Here is a 17,127-nt window from a genome sequence, read left to right as displayed (position 1 = left end):
CCGCTCCCCCCGCCCCGGCGCTGGGGGCCGGGTACCCGGGCGGCGTGGGGCTAGGCTCTCTGATTCATTCATTCTCCGCCGACGGGAGCCTCGGACCTGCTGTGCTCGGGAGAGGAGGGAAGAGTGGGCAGCCGCGAATGAAGGGCCGGGCGGAAGCCGGGCTCCATTGTGCTCGGCGGCGGGGGGCGGGAAGGGGCTGAGGGAGGTGGGATCGGCCCCCTCCCCCTGCTCTCCGGCACCCGCTGCGCCCCCAGCCTGCTGCCAGCCTGGAAATGGCTCCGTTTATTCTCGGGAGAATGAATCGATCCTGCCCAGCCTTCTCTGCCTCCTCCCCGCCTCTTCTCGGCTCCGAGTCTTAGGAGGGAGAAAATATATATATAAAAGACAGATTCCAATGTGGAGTGTTGTGCACGTCGCGAGCTGCCGGGTTTGCACCTCGAGGAGATTTTTCTATATAGCCTTTTTCTAATGTGAGTGCAGGGAAGCAGTGGCATTGCTGCTTTTAGGATTTTTATTTTCTCGTAGGGCTCTCTCTAAAGTGCACGTCGCATTGGGTTGCACGCTCCACCCCCCGGGACCTGGGGTGGTGGAGAAATTTGAACCCGCAGCCTTAGTAGCACCGAAAAGACCGAGTTACCTGCCTCTCCGAGAGTGGCGGAGGACCTGAGCGAAATGACCACCCAAGTCATTTTTCCTAAGACTCTGTGAAGCTGGATTCTGCGTTTTCCAACACGTAGACTCATTTTGTGGAATAGAGTTGACCGCTGTCTCCTCCGCGCAGCATTTTAACTCTAATAAGCAAATGCCACCTCTGTGTGAACGTTTTGGTATTTCTGAGAGAGAAATCATTTTATACAAGGGAACTAATTGAATTGTCAGCATTACTGAAATACCTCCAGAAAAGGACCTCGGGGGGTGGAAAAGCAACTGCGAAATAGCAGACGGAGAAATTCCTCTGGAAGTTATTCCGTAGCCTAAGAGCAGAAACTTCAGAGCAAGTTTTCATTGGGCAAAATGGGGTAAGGATTTTGTGTTTAACACAGCTTTGAACCTGTGTGTGTGTGTGTGTGTGTGTGTGTGTGTGTGTTATTGAGCTATGGTGGCGATTGTCTGTGTTTCATGTTTTCAAACAAATTTGCCACCTTGCTAAACTGGCCATACTTTAAAAATATAGGTGTGTGAACCTTTTAACAAGATATTCTTGTTTCTTTGTACAGTGACACCTGAGGTCATAATTAAGAAACATACGTTAGTAATATTTAAGAAGACAACATACACTGCACTTTACTGGTCAAACTGCCACATCAGTTTGTAATCAAAATCATGTCTTGGGTTTTGTTGCCGTTATCTTTCAGAGAAGTACGGTACTGCATTCTCCCAGTACTTTGAGAATAATCAGTTGCACAAAGAAACAATTGTAATGAGTGGTTAGACTACAGTCCTTGAAAATGATCCAATGTAAATTGTTACCCACACTGTGCCCTCTGCTTTGCCCTTGAGTACCCAAAGTTAAAATGTACAGAATTGATTTATTGGAGCATTGAAATGAAAATCCGAAAGCCTTACTGATGGGGTCTCCACGGTGCCAATGCACTTGGTAAGAGATCAGAGCTTGAATAGGAAAGAGCTTTTTATTGAAGGAACTTGTTCATTTCTTCTGTTGTTTGCTTTTAAGCTCAAGTCTTCAGTTTGTGTTGACAATGTCAGATCACCTTCTTTCAGATCCAAAGTCAACTAAGAGTGCATTTTCCAACCTTTTATTAACTCTTCATGCAGTAAATTGATAAAATGCTAGTGACTTCCTAATTTAAGCCAGAAACCCATTAAATATTAATGGAATAATGATCTAAGCATTTCATTCACAGATTGTTGATGCTGTTTGTCAAAGAGAAACTTCTAGAATTTTCTCCCTCTCTTTTTTTTTTTTTGTGGTGGTTGAACAAACATCTAAAATGTACTCAGGGGACAACAATCAAAAGGATATACTTTGAAATTCATTGCGACATTTTAGGGATGTGCACACCTAAACTTACTTTCTTGAAACTTTTGGAGGAAAGTTCTTAGATACTACCTTTTTTGTTGGAGTTAGAATTTGAAGTGTATTAACTTGAACAAGTTTGAAAATGTAGAACATATATTGTAGGAGTCCTTCCTCAGGAATTAATGAGAAAGAGTGATAATTTTAAAATTTAAATGATAGTGGATGAGAACATATTTAACTTGCATGATTTAGAGCAATTAAAATACCTCATTCTATTTCTAGTGCTTTGTGATCTGAGGCAAATTACTTAACCTGTATGAACTGTTTTCTAATCTGTAAAATGAAGAACTTCGATGAGTTTTTAAAGAATGTGTAGTCTATGAAAGTGATTTTTTTTTCCTTTCTGTTTTGATGATTACTAGTTGGTTTCTTAAAGTATATCTTTCAGATGGAGAGATTGTTTTCTCTAAGCAATTTTTAAGTATGTAAATAATGACATTTGAAAAATGTCTTGGATGAATTGCACCAATTTTAATAAGAGAAAATACTGAAAAATACTACTTAAAACCTTGGAAATATGGCTTCTCTTGATATTCTACACTTTTCTGTTTAAAACATGTCAGAGGAAAAAATAATCAAGTGGCATTTTTTCATGTTGAAGACTGCATTCTCTCTAGAATAGATGGTGGAGTAGTAGCATCATGGGAGAAAGTCATTTAATCTGCATCAGTGCTCTTCATTTTACCAAGGGAAGGTTGGTATGAACTTAATACTAAGGGGACTAGTGTTTAATATGTGAAAATAAGCCCCCACGCATAGCATACACTTTAGATACTTCAGTGTAATTAAATTTGTTTATGAACTTATTTATTTGTCCTTTTCTTAATAAAATCTTAAAGGTGGACTGGAGAGGAAAAGGAATATTTATGTCATTATTTTTCTGAAAGTCTATATTTGGGTTTATTACTCTTTCTTACTAATACACTTACTGAAGCAGAGTTGTCAAGAGAAGATGGATAAGTGAAAGTAGAAGAACATACAGAGAAGGCATTTGTAGAAGTTCCTATACTTGGTAGGTGTTTATACCTAATAAGTGTAGAATAAGCACAGTCTTCAGCACCTATTTAAAGCAAAAGGAAACAGAACTTTAATGGTTCTTTAAGTTTTACCCAGGCAATCCTGAATTACCTTTCTCTAACAGATATCTAAAATTTAATATAATGGGTGAAGTTTCACATTTTATGAATATGTTTTTGTTAGGTTATAATAATAATTTATCTTTTCCTTAATTATGGATAAAATTGCAAGTCTGGGGCAAACTTTAAGCAAAAGGAATTATTTTTAAAGAAAATGATTAGTTTAGGCGGAAACAAACATGGCTCATGTAATAGTAGTTTATGAACTATGGTGGAAACAGAAAAGAACAGCTGAAACTGACAGTTGGCAGAGTCTGTCAAAGTATCTTGGATGCTGCCTGCACTGTTTTTAATTACACTGAAGGCAGTTGAAGTAGTGGCTTGTGAAATAGGTGTACCAGACCTCCCAGAATTACAGCATTCATGTATGTAAGATAAAGCCTACAAAAAGCTTCGAAGCCTGGGTGAGGAGCCCCTGTTAGGTATGACCCCGGTCTTCCAAGTAGTCTCATAATGAGAGTGGTGAGTCAGTAGCTATTTCAGAACTATTACAGTAGGTAACAGAAACCAAGTAACTTCAATGAGTTACTTCATGCTACCTTTTGTTTTGCTTAGCTCATATTGGCGATTTAGTGCCATCAATATGGGAATAGAGAATTCTCCCTCTCCCACCCTCCACTAAGAGTTATTTATAAAACGTGATTCTCCCTGCTAAGGAGGTCTGATAATGCTGTTTCTGATTTATCTCACCTGCCTGTGAGAACCTCTGGAAACCCTCTTGTCCGCCTTTCCCTAGATAACCTCCTGAAGCATGGAAGTGGGTGCTGCTGCATTGCAACCTGAACTGAGTTCCTTTGCTGAGCGAGGAAGCTGACACCTCCTCTTTCTGCCTTAGGCTACTGGGTGCTGCTCTTTGGGAGCTATTGTAGCAAAAATGAGGAAATCTTGATTCAGCACTGCAATATGAACATGCGTTGTTGCAAAGGCAATCATTTCTAACACTGGAGAAGTTAGATGCAAGTCCCTAATTTTTTATTTGTTCATTTTGCCAATTTTGAACCCCTATCCTATGGCATGTACAGTGGCTCAGTGCTGCTGATACAGAGACTAGTAAAATGTATTCCTTCCCTCAGGGAGTCTATAGTTTAGAAGTTGGGAAGACAGTCAAGCCTAAAATTAAAAAGGACAGTGAAATGTCTAAGAGGCTATAATATAGGTTATAATTCCTCAGAGAGGTACAAAGTGTATGTGTCATTAGCTGCCAAGGGAAAGATAACGTGTTTGTGGAAGAGGTAACATGTAGTAAATAATGAAAGATGAGTACAGGGGGCCTTATAGACAAATGAGAGGGCATTCAAGGCAGAGGGAATAGTGTGACTGACAGCACTAAGACACGGTGCTACAAAAGTTTGGCATGATGAACTTGGCTTTTTAGGGTGTAGCAAGAGCTAGACTTAGAGCCTTATGCAGGGGCCAGGTTAGAGGGCCTTCTAGACCAAACAAAAGCAGGTATTTTTCAAGCTTTTTGGGGCAATGGTCCAATATAGTAAGATACACAGTTTTATCTCAAAATCTAGTGCACACATATAGAAATGTTAAAATGTTGTGAAATAATACACTTTGTGTGATGCATTCTGGTATTTTTTATTCTATTTTTAAGAAAAAAAATGACATTTGGGACTCAAATTGATGGTAGCAACTGGTAATTTGAAAACACTGCTCTTGGCGTTGGGAACTCCGCTAAAGAGTTTTAGAGTAGTTCCATGAAGGGTTAGGGAAATAAGGTGAGAAAAGTTTTAAAAACCATTTAGAATTTGGTTTTATATGTTGTGTCCTGTGGAAAGACCAAGCCAGAGCAATGAACCCTGGCTAGGAAGGGGAAGTGGATAGCTGGGCAGGCCCTGGAAAATTCCACAGTAGAGGGAAGGAAGGATGGTGATGAGTTGTGTGTGATTGTCTGAACAGTACGTTTTTAGGATTAGGGCATTTATTGTTCAGAGGTAAAAATGTAGGACATGGCATGGTATGTTCCTAGCAGAGCTGCTTACTCAGATGGGCTATGAGACAGTGAATTTGGGACTTTAAAGGACTTTCAAGTCCTTTAAAAGGGACTTTCTAGCTCGCATACAAACACATGGAAAGTAAGAGTGAGGATATTTAAAAAATTCTACCAAGCAAGTAATTAAAGGGTACTTGGAGATGCCAGTAATATTTGCCTTGTAAGCTGAAATGTTATTTGTCCTGTGACTAACATCCTATATAATAAAACCATAATATGCAAATCAACTGAACTGTGGAACAGCGAGTTGCTATGATGAGCACTGACCCCCAGGGGCAGACGCTCAACGCAGGAGCTGCCCCCTGGTGGTCAGTACACTCCCACAGGGGGAGACCGTCAGCCAGAAGCTGGGCTCACTGCTGGTGAGCACAGTGGCGGTGGCGGGAGCCTCTCCTGCCTCTGCCGCAGCGCTCAGGACACCTTGAGGGGATGTCTGCCTGCCGGCTTAGGCCTGCTCCCCATGTTCTGGGGAGAAGGCACAGGCTGGGCTGAGGGACCCTGCCCCCCAGTGCATGAATGTCATGCACCGGGCCTCTAGTAGAATTATAATTTTGTATCTATCAGTATATATCAGGAAGATATCAACCATAAGAAGAGTAGAAGAGTTTGCATATTTTGAGAATAGGCCCCCCATTTTATTGAAATATGATTGATAGAGCATTATATTACCTTAAGGTACACAACAGTAATGATTTGACACATGTATATATTGTGAAGTAATAACCATAGTAAGTCTAATTAACATTCATCACCTTACACAGTGACAAAGTTTTTTGTGTGATGAGAACTTTCATGAGAATAGGTTTATTTTTGAATATGTTAATGAATAATTGAGTCCACCCCATTCAATGAAATTTTGAAATAACTCTTTTTTTGTTTTTTTTTGAGGTAACATATGTGGACAAGGTGACCTTTGCTCTTTGCAAATGTCCTTTTCCCCAAATCTGCAACCTATTTGTGTCTATGACCTATTGTTTTATATAGTGAGGACTTTTAAACTGCTTCTTCTTGCTTTTATTTCCTTTTGTCCTTGTGAGTTCACCCTCTTTTTTCTTGTCCTGGTGATATAGGCAGGGATAATAGCACAGGACTCTCAGGGCTTTTTTGCTGAATACAATGCACTTACCCACTTAAAGGTAGTGGAAAAAATGTAAGCCCACTCCCACCCGCAAAATTCTGCCTACCTGACTTTGCTCCTGTAATTTTCTCCTTACTTCCCAGCTTCTGTTTGCTTCAATGTTGGGATTAGCAGTATTTGTCTGAGCCCTCCTTCCCACCATCCCCTCCAAAAAAAATTGAAGGAGAGGGAGAAATTTTCTTTTCCAAATCTGGTGGTGAAGGGATGGGTAGGCCATCCACTCTCCACTGACAAGTAACATGATCTCTATATGAGGTAGCAAGTTGTGTTATCATGCCAAGTTGCAGGAATATTATTAGTTAAATTTATAAAGATAATTTATGATGTCTTTTTTAAAATCTGGATTTGATTCTAGAGTTTTTAAAATGAAAATAAAAACTTTTTGGTTAGTTTTTCACATTCAGCAGGACACAAATTGAATGAGAGGAGGAGTATCAAGATTATGGTACTTGAGTATTTGTGTAAAGCTATTAGTAAGACTGTATAAACTAATCAGTGTTGATTACATTAAGAATCTGTGTAAATTAACTTTTGGGAGGAGCAAATACTATTAGAGCTGGGATCATTTGGGAGACAATAGATACAGTACATGATGTTTTTGGCTCTGGCCTGAGTTTTTTATAAGAATGAAATAGTGATTATGAGAAGCACATTAGGATGTGATTGTGTAATTCTTGAAAGCAAGGTATATTATGTCATTTTGATTAGTCATATTGTATAGACATTAATCTCTTTTAAAAACATCCTATTGATCCTATTTTTTTCCTTTCACTTGTAATTTTTTTCTTTATTTTGATTTCCTGCTTCTTGAATAGAAATTAAACTTTCACAACAAACTTGCAGACCTATCATGAGCAAACAAGTGTATATACAAAAATATCCTCTCAAAATATAAATATATAAAGGGTGTGTTTAGGGTAATCTCAATTTTGGTTCAGTACTATAATTTATTCAATAATTTTGAAATGAAGTCATAATATAAATCTGGTTAGTGTGACTTATTTTGGGGGATTAGAGAATCATAGAAGTTGATTTAGGCTAATTACCTGAAATGTTATTCATGGCAGTTAAGAGATTGACAAAGGAAACTATCTTTATACATAGTTTGTAAACTCAGATTAGTTTTAAGTGAATGTCTCAGATGAAAAAAGTTGGTTAGATCTCAAAAGGTCCAACCTTCCTACTGCCACATGAATTTTTTTCCCCCCAGACCTCTGGTGTTTAGCTGAAATACTTATTTTTGTTATTTAGAATTATTCCAAGTCACTGGACAGAAGAGTAGGGAAAATGAATTACAATTGTTTAATGTTTCCTGATATAATTTTTAAATGACTGATATAAGACATTTTAAATAGCTTTATTTCTCAGCTAGTTAGGATATGTTTATTTGAATGAAATGAGCAATTTCTTGTTTGTTTTGTAATGCCTTATAATCTGTGGCTTACCCAGTAAAGTGGCCCTGTAGTTTATAAGGTTGATTGTGTTCATGGAATAAGCGAGAGAGAGATTTAGTCCTAGAAATCAAAAAAGACTTTTCCCTTTTAAGGTAGACCACTGGAGGAAGGCAAAGAAGTTAGTGTTTTCTTTCTTGTAGAAAAGAAAAGAAAAAAGAAAAGAAAAAGAAAGAACTTAGCAATCTAATCAATATTTTCTCTTCATAGTACAATTTACCTTTGCACTTTTTCTTTTTATAAAGTCACCTTAAAAAATCACCTTAACACCTAACATTAGCTTTAAAAAAATAGCTTTGCTTATGGACATTTTCTTTTAATGTTCTTTCATAAAACATGAAACATTTCCATGTTATCTTTGAGAGGAGTTGACAACCAGTTCCTGAAGGCAGAGCAGTTTTTGTAAAATCACCAAACAAGAGTTAGATAGAAATTAAACTCAAACAAACAAAACACTGTGCTGAGGAACCACAGATATCAAAGCAGCTTTCATTATTTTATAAGGTCATTTCAAGTCATGTTTGTTACGTCATGTCTATTGGCACATCTGGATCCATGGGTTCACATGCCTCAGAGTCTAGAGAGCTGTAGAACAATGTCCTTAATTCCCCCTCTCACCCCCACACCTCCACCCCAGCTCACCTCATAGAAGGGCTTGCTCCTCATTTGTCCCTGTTTTTAGTAGAAGGGCCTTAATAGAAATGAACTGAGAGAGACAGCTCTGGTACAGGTTTATATGGATACTATACATTACATTTCCTAAACACTTAGTTCATAGTATAGCACACACATGCAGTGTAGGTTGAAGGGATCTGGGAAATTAGACCCCATTTTTAGTATCTAGAAAATCCTGATTCCTAGCAACTGGATATACAGTAGGTCGTACCAATTATTTTTCTGATAATTTTTCTAGGTAAATTGTTGGATCCTTCCACCTTTTCATTTATGTACACCTCAATCTTAAACTTAGTAATTATTGTCTCCCTTCTGTTACATTTAAGTAAGTTTAAGAGGGTTATTCTTAATAAGGCTTTTTTTGTGAGTTAGAATTTTCTGCCCTAGTTACTTTCAGTTTCCCCCATTAGGCTTTTAATAACAGTCTCTAGGAAATTATCTTAAGTGGATTTGACTATCAAAGAGCTCAAAGTACTCATTAGAAAATTTCTGTCAGTCATTCTTTCTTTATGGAAAGTAAGTCTGTACATTTCTAAACTTATATAGGACAATTATTTTGAACCTACTATAACATTTAGTGTGCTTAGCCTATTCCTTTGCCTTTCTGAGCTTTCTTTTTGCTTATTCTTTTGTAAAACTGCCATTTTCTGTCCTACTCTGTTGTTTTGAATTTCTGTCACATGACTTTTAACATTAAAATTCATGTGCTTTGCTCAATCAACCTGCCAGCTCCCAAGATGCTTACAGAATGAGGATTCTACCTGCTCTTATTTACTCAGCATTGCCATGGATCTTTATACATTCGGCTGAATGAGAAGACTCCCAAGTCACCCTTAAACTCATCTGTCTTGAGGCTCTGCTGAGTTGAAAAAAAATAGTTCTAAATCTTGCAGACTGCCTTTTTTCCTTATTCCACTGATAATATATAGAATTATAGTCGTCTGTTTTTATTGTTTCATGTATTTTATTAATGCTAAATTGATATTTATTGCTCTACCTATGTTTCTAAGAGGGAAATAATACATTAATGACAGTATTGCTATTTAGTTTTGTTTGGTGGTATATTAGTATATTCTGAGTAATTACTATATGATCTATGGGTAGCTAAACTATAGGCTATTCATATGGTAAAAAGCTAGCCTGAAGAATGTTTTCACAGATGGTGCAATGGTCAGTTAGAAATTAGAATGCAAAATTGTATATTCTCTACTACCTCAACTATGTAAAATGCATTCTGTCTATGCATAAAAAGATTTGAAGGAAATTTCTTAAAGTGCTGCCATATTTATTTCTGGGAGGGAAGAGTGTGAAATTTTACTTTTTGAGTCTGTAATTTTTTGTTTTTCTATGATGACTATAGTAAGTATTAGAACTTTTCTTGGATTTTAAGGGTGAGGGGTATTTAAAAAATGCTAATATCTACAGTGCAAAGTTATCAGGATCAGTCACTGTTCCTGTATATAGATACTTATGTGTTTGTATCTGTTTCAGCTTGCTTGTCTCAAATTTTATTTCATTTTTCTTTTAAAACTGGCTAAAGAAATAGCTACTCTAATGATAGCAAAATTGGTTTCTTATTTAAGTGTAAGGAGTAGTTCTGCTGTCAGTTATCAGAGTGTTAGTACTAATCTCCGCTTTTCATGGAAAGGAGACAGGGAAACTGATTTATGGGAGGTTCTGCATCTGTGAAATGGCAGAGCACATGCTCGCTCCTCAGGGCTCTTACCGTTAGATCAGGGGATCCGAAATGGATGCTCACATATATAGATTCATATAGAGAAGGCCTTCTAACCCCTCATAGTTAAAAACATTCTAATTTAGTGCAATCTTAGTATCTTAGTGGTGAATTAATTACATATATCTTGTTTTCCTTTTAGATGGTTCTGAAAGAAACTGCATTCTGATTTCAGTGTAATTAAATCTCTGCTCAATGCATTACGTTTTGAGTACATTGAAGTCTTTCTCATAAATGATTTGAAGTTATTACATGTGTTTGGTATAGAGTTTCTAAAGTTGATATTAAATTGTAATTTCTATTAGAGCTCTGTTAACTGCCCTTACAGTTATTAGGCACATGAGCCAATGGAATACTTAAGTAGGCAGGGCCTACATCTCTGAAGACTTCAGACCAGAAAAAGGAAGCTTGAAATGTTTTCTTGTAACACTTTTCCTAGGGCTTAACATTGGATCAAGAGACCCACAGTGGAAGGACCAGTTGTAGCATACTGTACAGTTTCTGTATCATCATGAGATAGCTGTAAGTTACTTAAGTCCCTGGAATTCATGAGAAAAGTTTGGACCATATTGTATACAGATTTAAAATTATTCTTTTTTCTGAATCCTATTCCCCAGAGGCCCTAAACTCTGACACTGTCATTGGCTGAGCAGAAAAATGTGTGAACATATCAGTAGAAGGCAATAGGGATTGGTGCAGACTGTGGGAAAGTGAAGAGAATGTGACCTGCCTAAAGGCATTTATATCCACTGTGTTCTAAAAACCTGGTGAAAGAAACACATCTGAATCCTAATGTCTTAATTATTTAGCAAACTTTTTTTGAGCTCCTACTATGTGCTAGTGACTGTGATATTCTACTCTAGACCAGATACAGTAAGTTTGGAAATTCTTAAACTCTTGACTAAGGCAGGGAGACCAGAGCATAGCAGCATAGTGGCAGAACTTAACATTAGATTATGAACCTGAACAATTTTGAACCTGAATCACAATCACCTAGAGGGCTTGTTAAAAGCACAGTTTACTGGGCTTTACCCTGAGCTTTTCATTCAGTGGAAGGGGTCTCACGAATTTGTTGTTTTAACAAAGTTCCAGTAATGCTGATGCTGCTGGTCCAAGGACCAAGAGTCATTGCATTTGATAAATGAAGCTTACACAAGTGAGAAACTTTGTTGAAAACCTTCAATATTCCTGAAGCTTTTCCCCCTGTTTGCAATGTGCAAAAATTAGAATTTTGAGCCAAGGAGAAAAACCCTGATTTGAGCCTCGTATCTATTTTTTATAAGGTAAAAGATCCAGGACAACTTGAAACTGATCTCTATCTCTTTAAACCTGATTACTTTCAGCAGTACTTACCAGTTATACTCATTTCTTATTCAGAGTGACTTCTGCTTTCTGGAAGTCCTAAATGTATTATTTTAAAAAATGGTCTGATACTGCTTTGACTCCTGAAGTTTTATGCTTTTGGAGGAAGTAGGGTTTCCTTCTAAGTTATTCATTCTGCTTAGTTTGTTCACATGCCATATATAGTATTGGTTCTCTATTGTTGGATGACAAATGAATACAATTTTAGAGGCTTAAAACAACACCCATTTCTGTAAGTTAGGAGTCTGGGTACCTTAACTGGATCTTTTGCTTAGGGTTTCACAAGTCTGCAGTCAAGGTAGGAGAGCTAGGACTAGTCTCTTCTAGTGGATCGGTGTCTTCAAAGCTCATGTGATTGTTGGCTGAATTTAGTTCCTTGCAGCTTTAAACCCAGAGGCTGTGTCTTTAAGGCCAGAAGGAGGAGCCCCTCACGGTGCTCCATCTTCTAAAAGAAGGAGCTGATCCTCAACAAGAGTGAGATACTGAAGTCTGGGCCATTCAGTAACCTCCCTTTTGATTAACTGAAGGTCAATATGTTTGTGACCTAATCCCTGTATTATTCCATCTTTTTCAACCCTTACAACAACATTCGACACTCTAGGGGAGAGTTCTGTGTAGAAAGTGTCCAACAGTTGGCAGTAATTGGGGGCCATTTTATAATTCTAGCTTCTGCATCATATCAAATAACTATGGATATTTTCCAAATGTGCAAATACCAATATTTCCATTTCGTTTTGTTTGTTTTTTTAACTTTTAAAAATCTATAGCTCTCTATACTCCTGCTCCAATATGGATTGATTACTCTTTAGGCATTCTGTGTAGTCCTCATACTAGACCTTCCCTTATTTTTTTTTGTGGGGGGCATCGTGGGAAGGGACATTGTCTCTCCTGTTTCCTGGACACTGTGTTTTCTTTTTTGGTTTGTTTGAAGCTTATTTTCCTGTAGTGCTCTGAAAATGACTAGGTAGGAGATAACTTTTTTGAAGCATAGTATATGTGAAAGTGTGTTCCCTCCCTCCACCCTTCCTTAATTGAATCTAGATCTCTAGACAGGAAATAATTTTCTCTATTTTGAAGATACTGATCTATTGTATTCTAGTTTCCAGGGTTCCTGTAGAAGGCTGCTTGTTTCTGATTCCAGTTCCTTCATGTGTGACTTTCCCCCACTTTGGAAGGTTTTAGAATTTTATTTTTTTTCTCTGCTGTTCAAAAATTTTATGATGATATGGTGTCAGGTTTATTTGGTTTTATGTTTTGCTTTTTTAAAAATCATTTGTTCTTTTGGTCACTGCTGGGTCCTTTCAATTTGTCAACTCCTTAAAGTTTGGGAGCTTTTCTTCTATTTTTAGTGAATATTATATATTTTCTCTCTTCACTTTATCAACTGTTAGTTGGATGGTGGACTTTTTTGTCTCATCTACCATTTTTTTTTTCTTTTATTCTGCCTTCTAAGGAAATTTCCTTGACTTCATTTTGTAATACTTCTATTGCGTTCTAAATTTTCACATAACTTTTAATTTCCAAGTCCTCTCTCTCAATATCTCATTTATTGGAGGACATTTATAGTGTTTTTGAGGTTTGGTTTTCTAATCCCTGCATTGTCTTTCTTTTGTGTTCCTTTTTTGTTTGTTTAATTTCTTCTTTCATGTTGGAAACATTCCTGGAATGTCTCGTGATCCTCAGCTATGTACGAGAGTGAGATACTGAAAAGCTGTGACTTTTTGTGACTCATTGAGGCTTATCACTAGTAGGCATCATTTAGGTGGTGAACTGACTTTTTTTCTTGGGTGGTCCCCAGGTGTCAGTAAGTAGAGATCTTTTCTCTGAGTTTTCTGTATTTTTTCTGAGACTGTTCAATTTCTCTAGAGAACTCTTTCAATATATACACACCTCTTGGCATTCTGAGAGCAAGGTAAGTATATTCCTTCATTATATACCTGGGGATATGTTACCTGCTGTAATGTGAAAACAATGAAGGGGAGGGTTTTTGAGGGGCCTGGTTTGTTTTGCACCCTTTCTCTCAGTGCTCCTATTTTAGGCCTCACTCTTGTCTTCTGCTGATGGAAAAGGTAGCTGCTTCACCATGAAGGGTGAGGAGGGGAAGAGGATTCTCACTGCTCTGTTATTTAAACTTTCAATCAACTCTCCAATTTCAGCCCCAAACCTCATACCATCTCCTGCCTTCCCTTTGCCTCTAAATGCTGGCCAGCAAGTTGTTCACTTATAATTCCCTCTTTGCAGGTACTTGACACTTTCCTTGGTTTTGCCAAGGCAAATACTATTCCCCCCCCTTTTTTTTCTAGGTACTATTCCTTCTTTCAAAACTGCATTAAAATTATAAGTGACACTAGTGCATTAGTATTTTTGGTGTTATCAGTTTATATCTTCTTTTCCTCTTCACTTTCATTTTGGTGGAATTTCAGAAAAGGAAGATAAATGTGTGTAATTAATTTTCCATGTTTGACCAAAATCAGGCTTAGCATTTGAATTTATATAGGGCATCTTTCAGAATGTGTTGGCACTGTTGACAGTTAACTGATTAGAATTTAGTGAATGATAAAGTGTTGGCTTTCTAAAAAATCTCTCCCTCTTACCAACACCTGAAAACTCAATGCATGATATAAGCACATCTAAAAATTAAAAAGTTAAAATTGATAATCATTCCAAACCTCAGCAAAACAGAGCATTTAACTCTCAACTGTGTTGGTAACTAAGGTGTTGCTATAGTTTATCCCCTAACACTGTGCCTCTTGAGCACTTGCAACACACATTAAGCACTTAATTTGTGTCATGAGTCATGCTAGGCACTGCCAATACAAAGATGAGTAGACAGCCATGTAAACAAGAAATTACATTACTGTGATTTAAGCGCTGTAATAGAGATGCACATTGTGTTTGGAAGCACAGAGAAGGAAGTGCCCACCTCCATCTGGGAAAATCAGAGAAAGCTTCATGTAGCCAGTGTTTGTTCTAAGCCTTAAAGAACAAATAAGAGTTGATGGGGTGCCAAGGGCAGTGGAGAGAGGGAAAATGTGTGAAGGGCTTGTTAGGGCATTTCAGGCAGAGGGGTGTCATAGGTAAAGCTTCAAAGGTGACGTTTGCTAGTTAGAAAGTTAAGGTAGTTGGACATAACTTGTTTAGAGTATACAAGTAGATTTGACAAGAAAGTCAGTCCCAGACCAGATAGGATGACTGTGTGTCTATTAAAGGATTGTACTTTCCCTCTAGGTTAGTGGGCTCCCCATATTTTTCATGTGGTACCCACATCAATGAAAGATTTTGAGCAAACTCCTTCATATATGTATATTTATAAGTTACATGTCCTACCATATATGTATATGTAATAAAACATACATAAAAATAGATGTGAAAGAGGAAAAACCTATCTTCTTCCTGTACCCCATTTAGGATCATTGCTTGTGTTTTAATTAACTACTGAGGCTGCAAAATGGAGGAAATTTTGGACTTGTGGGAGGGGTGTGTGTGTGTGTAAAATTGGTGGGGGTCTTGGAGACCCTAAAATTTAATTGTGTAATTGGTTAATTGCAGCAATTTAGTCAAGAATAATGGCTTGAATTAAGATAGAGTAGTAAAGGGGCTAAATTTAAAAGAGCCCTAAATATTATCTACAGGAGTTGACAGTGAACTATATAGCTGTAGAGTGGTAAGTAGGTTGGCTTGGTTAGCCATTAGTTGAGATAGGCAATCAGGAGAAGAGAAGCAAGTTTGCAGTGGAATGACATGACAAATTGAGTAAAAGTTGAAGTATGGCTATTCACGTGAGAATGTTATTCAGGGTAGGAGAACTGGGCTGAGGCTAGAGTTTTGGGAATCATTAGAATATATAAGTATTGGCTGAAACTGTGAATGTGGATGAGCTCATTTGGGGTATTTATAGAAAAGAACAGAGCAGATCTCTCTGGGGGAATAGTCATTTAAGGGGTAGGGAAGGAGCTGAGAGAGCTGTCAGGCTAAAACAGTGAGAGAACAGTCAAGAAAGGGAGTTTCAAAAATTGAGTTGCCAGGATCAAATGTAGCAAACAATACCTATTCATTTGGGTAAATAGTGGTCCTTTAACCTTACCTTGAGAAGTGTGATCAGCCAGGATGGAAGCCCAATGGCCATGGGGTGATGGTGCTGATGAAGGAGAAGGAAGCAGAGACCTGAAGCGTAGACTTCTCCTTTAAGACTTTGAAATAGAGTGTAGCTTCAACAAACTCTAGAGTTTGGGGAGTTCTTTTGGGTTTGTTTTCAAAATCGGATTGAGCATTCTCTTTCAGTCCTGAGAAAGGACTCCATAGCTTAGGGGTATTTAAAATTACAGTGAAGAAGAATTATTTGGAAAGAGATGGGAGAGAAAATGCAATAGGGATAATTACTGAGGAAAGAGGTGGGAGGGAATGCAATCTGGAGCACAGGGGGAGTAGTTAACCTTAAGTAGGAGGCATGTCTTAAGTTTGTGGTTAAAGAGCAGAAGCCTGGGAGACTTCATTTCCTCAGTTCATTCCTTGGTTTATTTAACAAGTATTTATTAAGTACCTACTGTGTGGCAAACTCTGTTCTAAGTGTGAGAGACACATCTGTGAACCAAGAAGCATATATATTCTAGAAAATGATAAAAGACAAGGCCATCTGCTGAGAGTATAGAGAATGAAGGTTGGGCAGAGCATAGGGAAGAACGGTGAAGAGTGGGAGAGATTGCTGACGATGAACAGCCAGGAGCTTGGGGGGCCCAACTGAGGTGAAAGCCCCAAGTTTAGTGCTCTTATTGTTGAAGCAATCTAAATCTAGGTTACTACTATGCCTGAGAAGCAGAGAACTGTGTGTTAGAAGGGTTTTCACGGTCTCCATTCTGCTAAAATAAAGCGTGAAAGAGGTAATGTTCTATTCAGTTATTTTAAATACCACTCCCCACTCAATTGCACTTTTCCTTCTGTAGGGAACATTGTTATCTTGGGAAACCAACCTTGTATTATGTTTGCCAGAATATCACCAACTTTTTTAAACAATTGATATCTCTTCTGTGGAAAACATCCTAAAACCTAGTCCTGTGGAAGGTCTTAGAGTTCTCCTGAGGTCTGGGACAACATTTAATATTTATCTTCTCATCCCTGCTTATGTCCTGTGCTCATACCACACAAACACACATGCTCTCACGGGGAACCAGAGTGTAGTGGGGTGTTTGTTTGTTTGTTTTTTAGTTTTTAAAAAAATATATTTTTATTAATTTCAGAGAGGAAGGGCGAGGGAGAGAGATCGAAACATCAATGATGAAAGAGAATCATTAATCGGCTGCTTCCTGCATGCCCCACACTGGGGGTTGAGCCTGCAACCTGGGCATGTGCCCTGACTGGGAATCGAACCGCGACCTCCTGGTTCATAGGTCAATGCTCAACCACTGAGCCACGCCAGCCAGGCTAGTGGGGTTCTTTAATATGTTTTTCTTCACTTATACCCAGGAATGTCACAGAAGTGAATTGATTGGTGTAAGCACTTGGACATTACTCTGATTCCTACTGAGAAGTCATATTGTTACTATTTTGGACAAAGTTTTGCAACTTTAGTTTATCCTATCTTTCTTACTCTTGA

At 38.0% G+C, this 17,127-nt stretch overlaps 1 protein-coding gene across 2 annotated transcripts in view; it reads left to right on the top strand.

Moving 5' to 3' along the window:
* HOMER1 (homer scaffolding protein 1) overlaps positions 1–17,127 on the top strand; it is an 87,618-nt gene continuing 70,491 nt past the window's right edge. The window contains exon 1 of one of the 2 annotated variants that reach the window (XM_005858077.2): positions 1–1,019. In XM_005858077.2, the coding sequence (XP_005858139.1) occupies positions 1,015–1,019 (5 nt within the window). In that variant the 5' untranslated portion in view covers positions 1–1,014. Of the gene's footprint in view, positions 1,020–1,546; positions 1,598–17,127 lie in introns of those variants that run through there. The other variant, XM_014550111.1, reaches the window with a different exon arrangement.

Source organism: Myotis brandtii, unplaced genomic scaffold (assembly GCF_000412655.1).
Source record: "Myotis brandtii unplaced genomic scaffold, ASM41265v1 scaffold115, whole genome shotgun sequence".
NCBI classification, from domain to species: domain Eukaryota; kingdom Metazoa; phylum Chordata; class Mammalia; order Chiroptera; family Vespertilionidae; genus Myotis; species Myotis brandtii.
The sequence above is the reverse complement of the archived record's forward strand: the minus strand, read 5'-3'. Positions and strand labels throughout refer to the sequence as shown.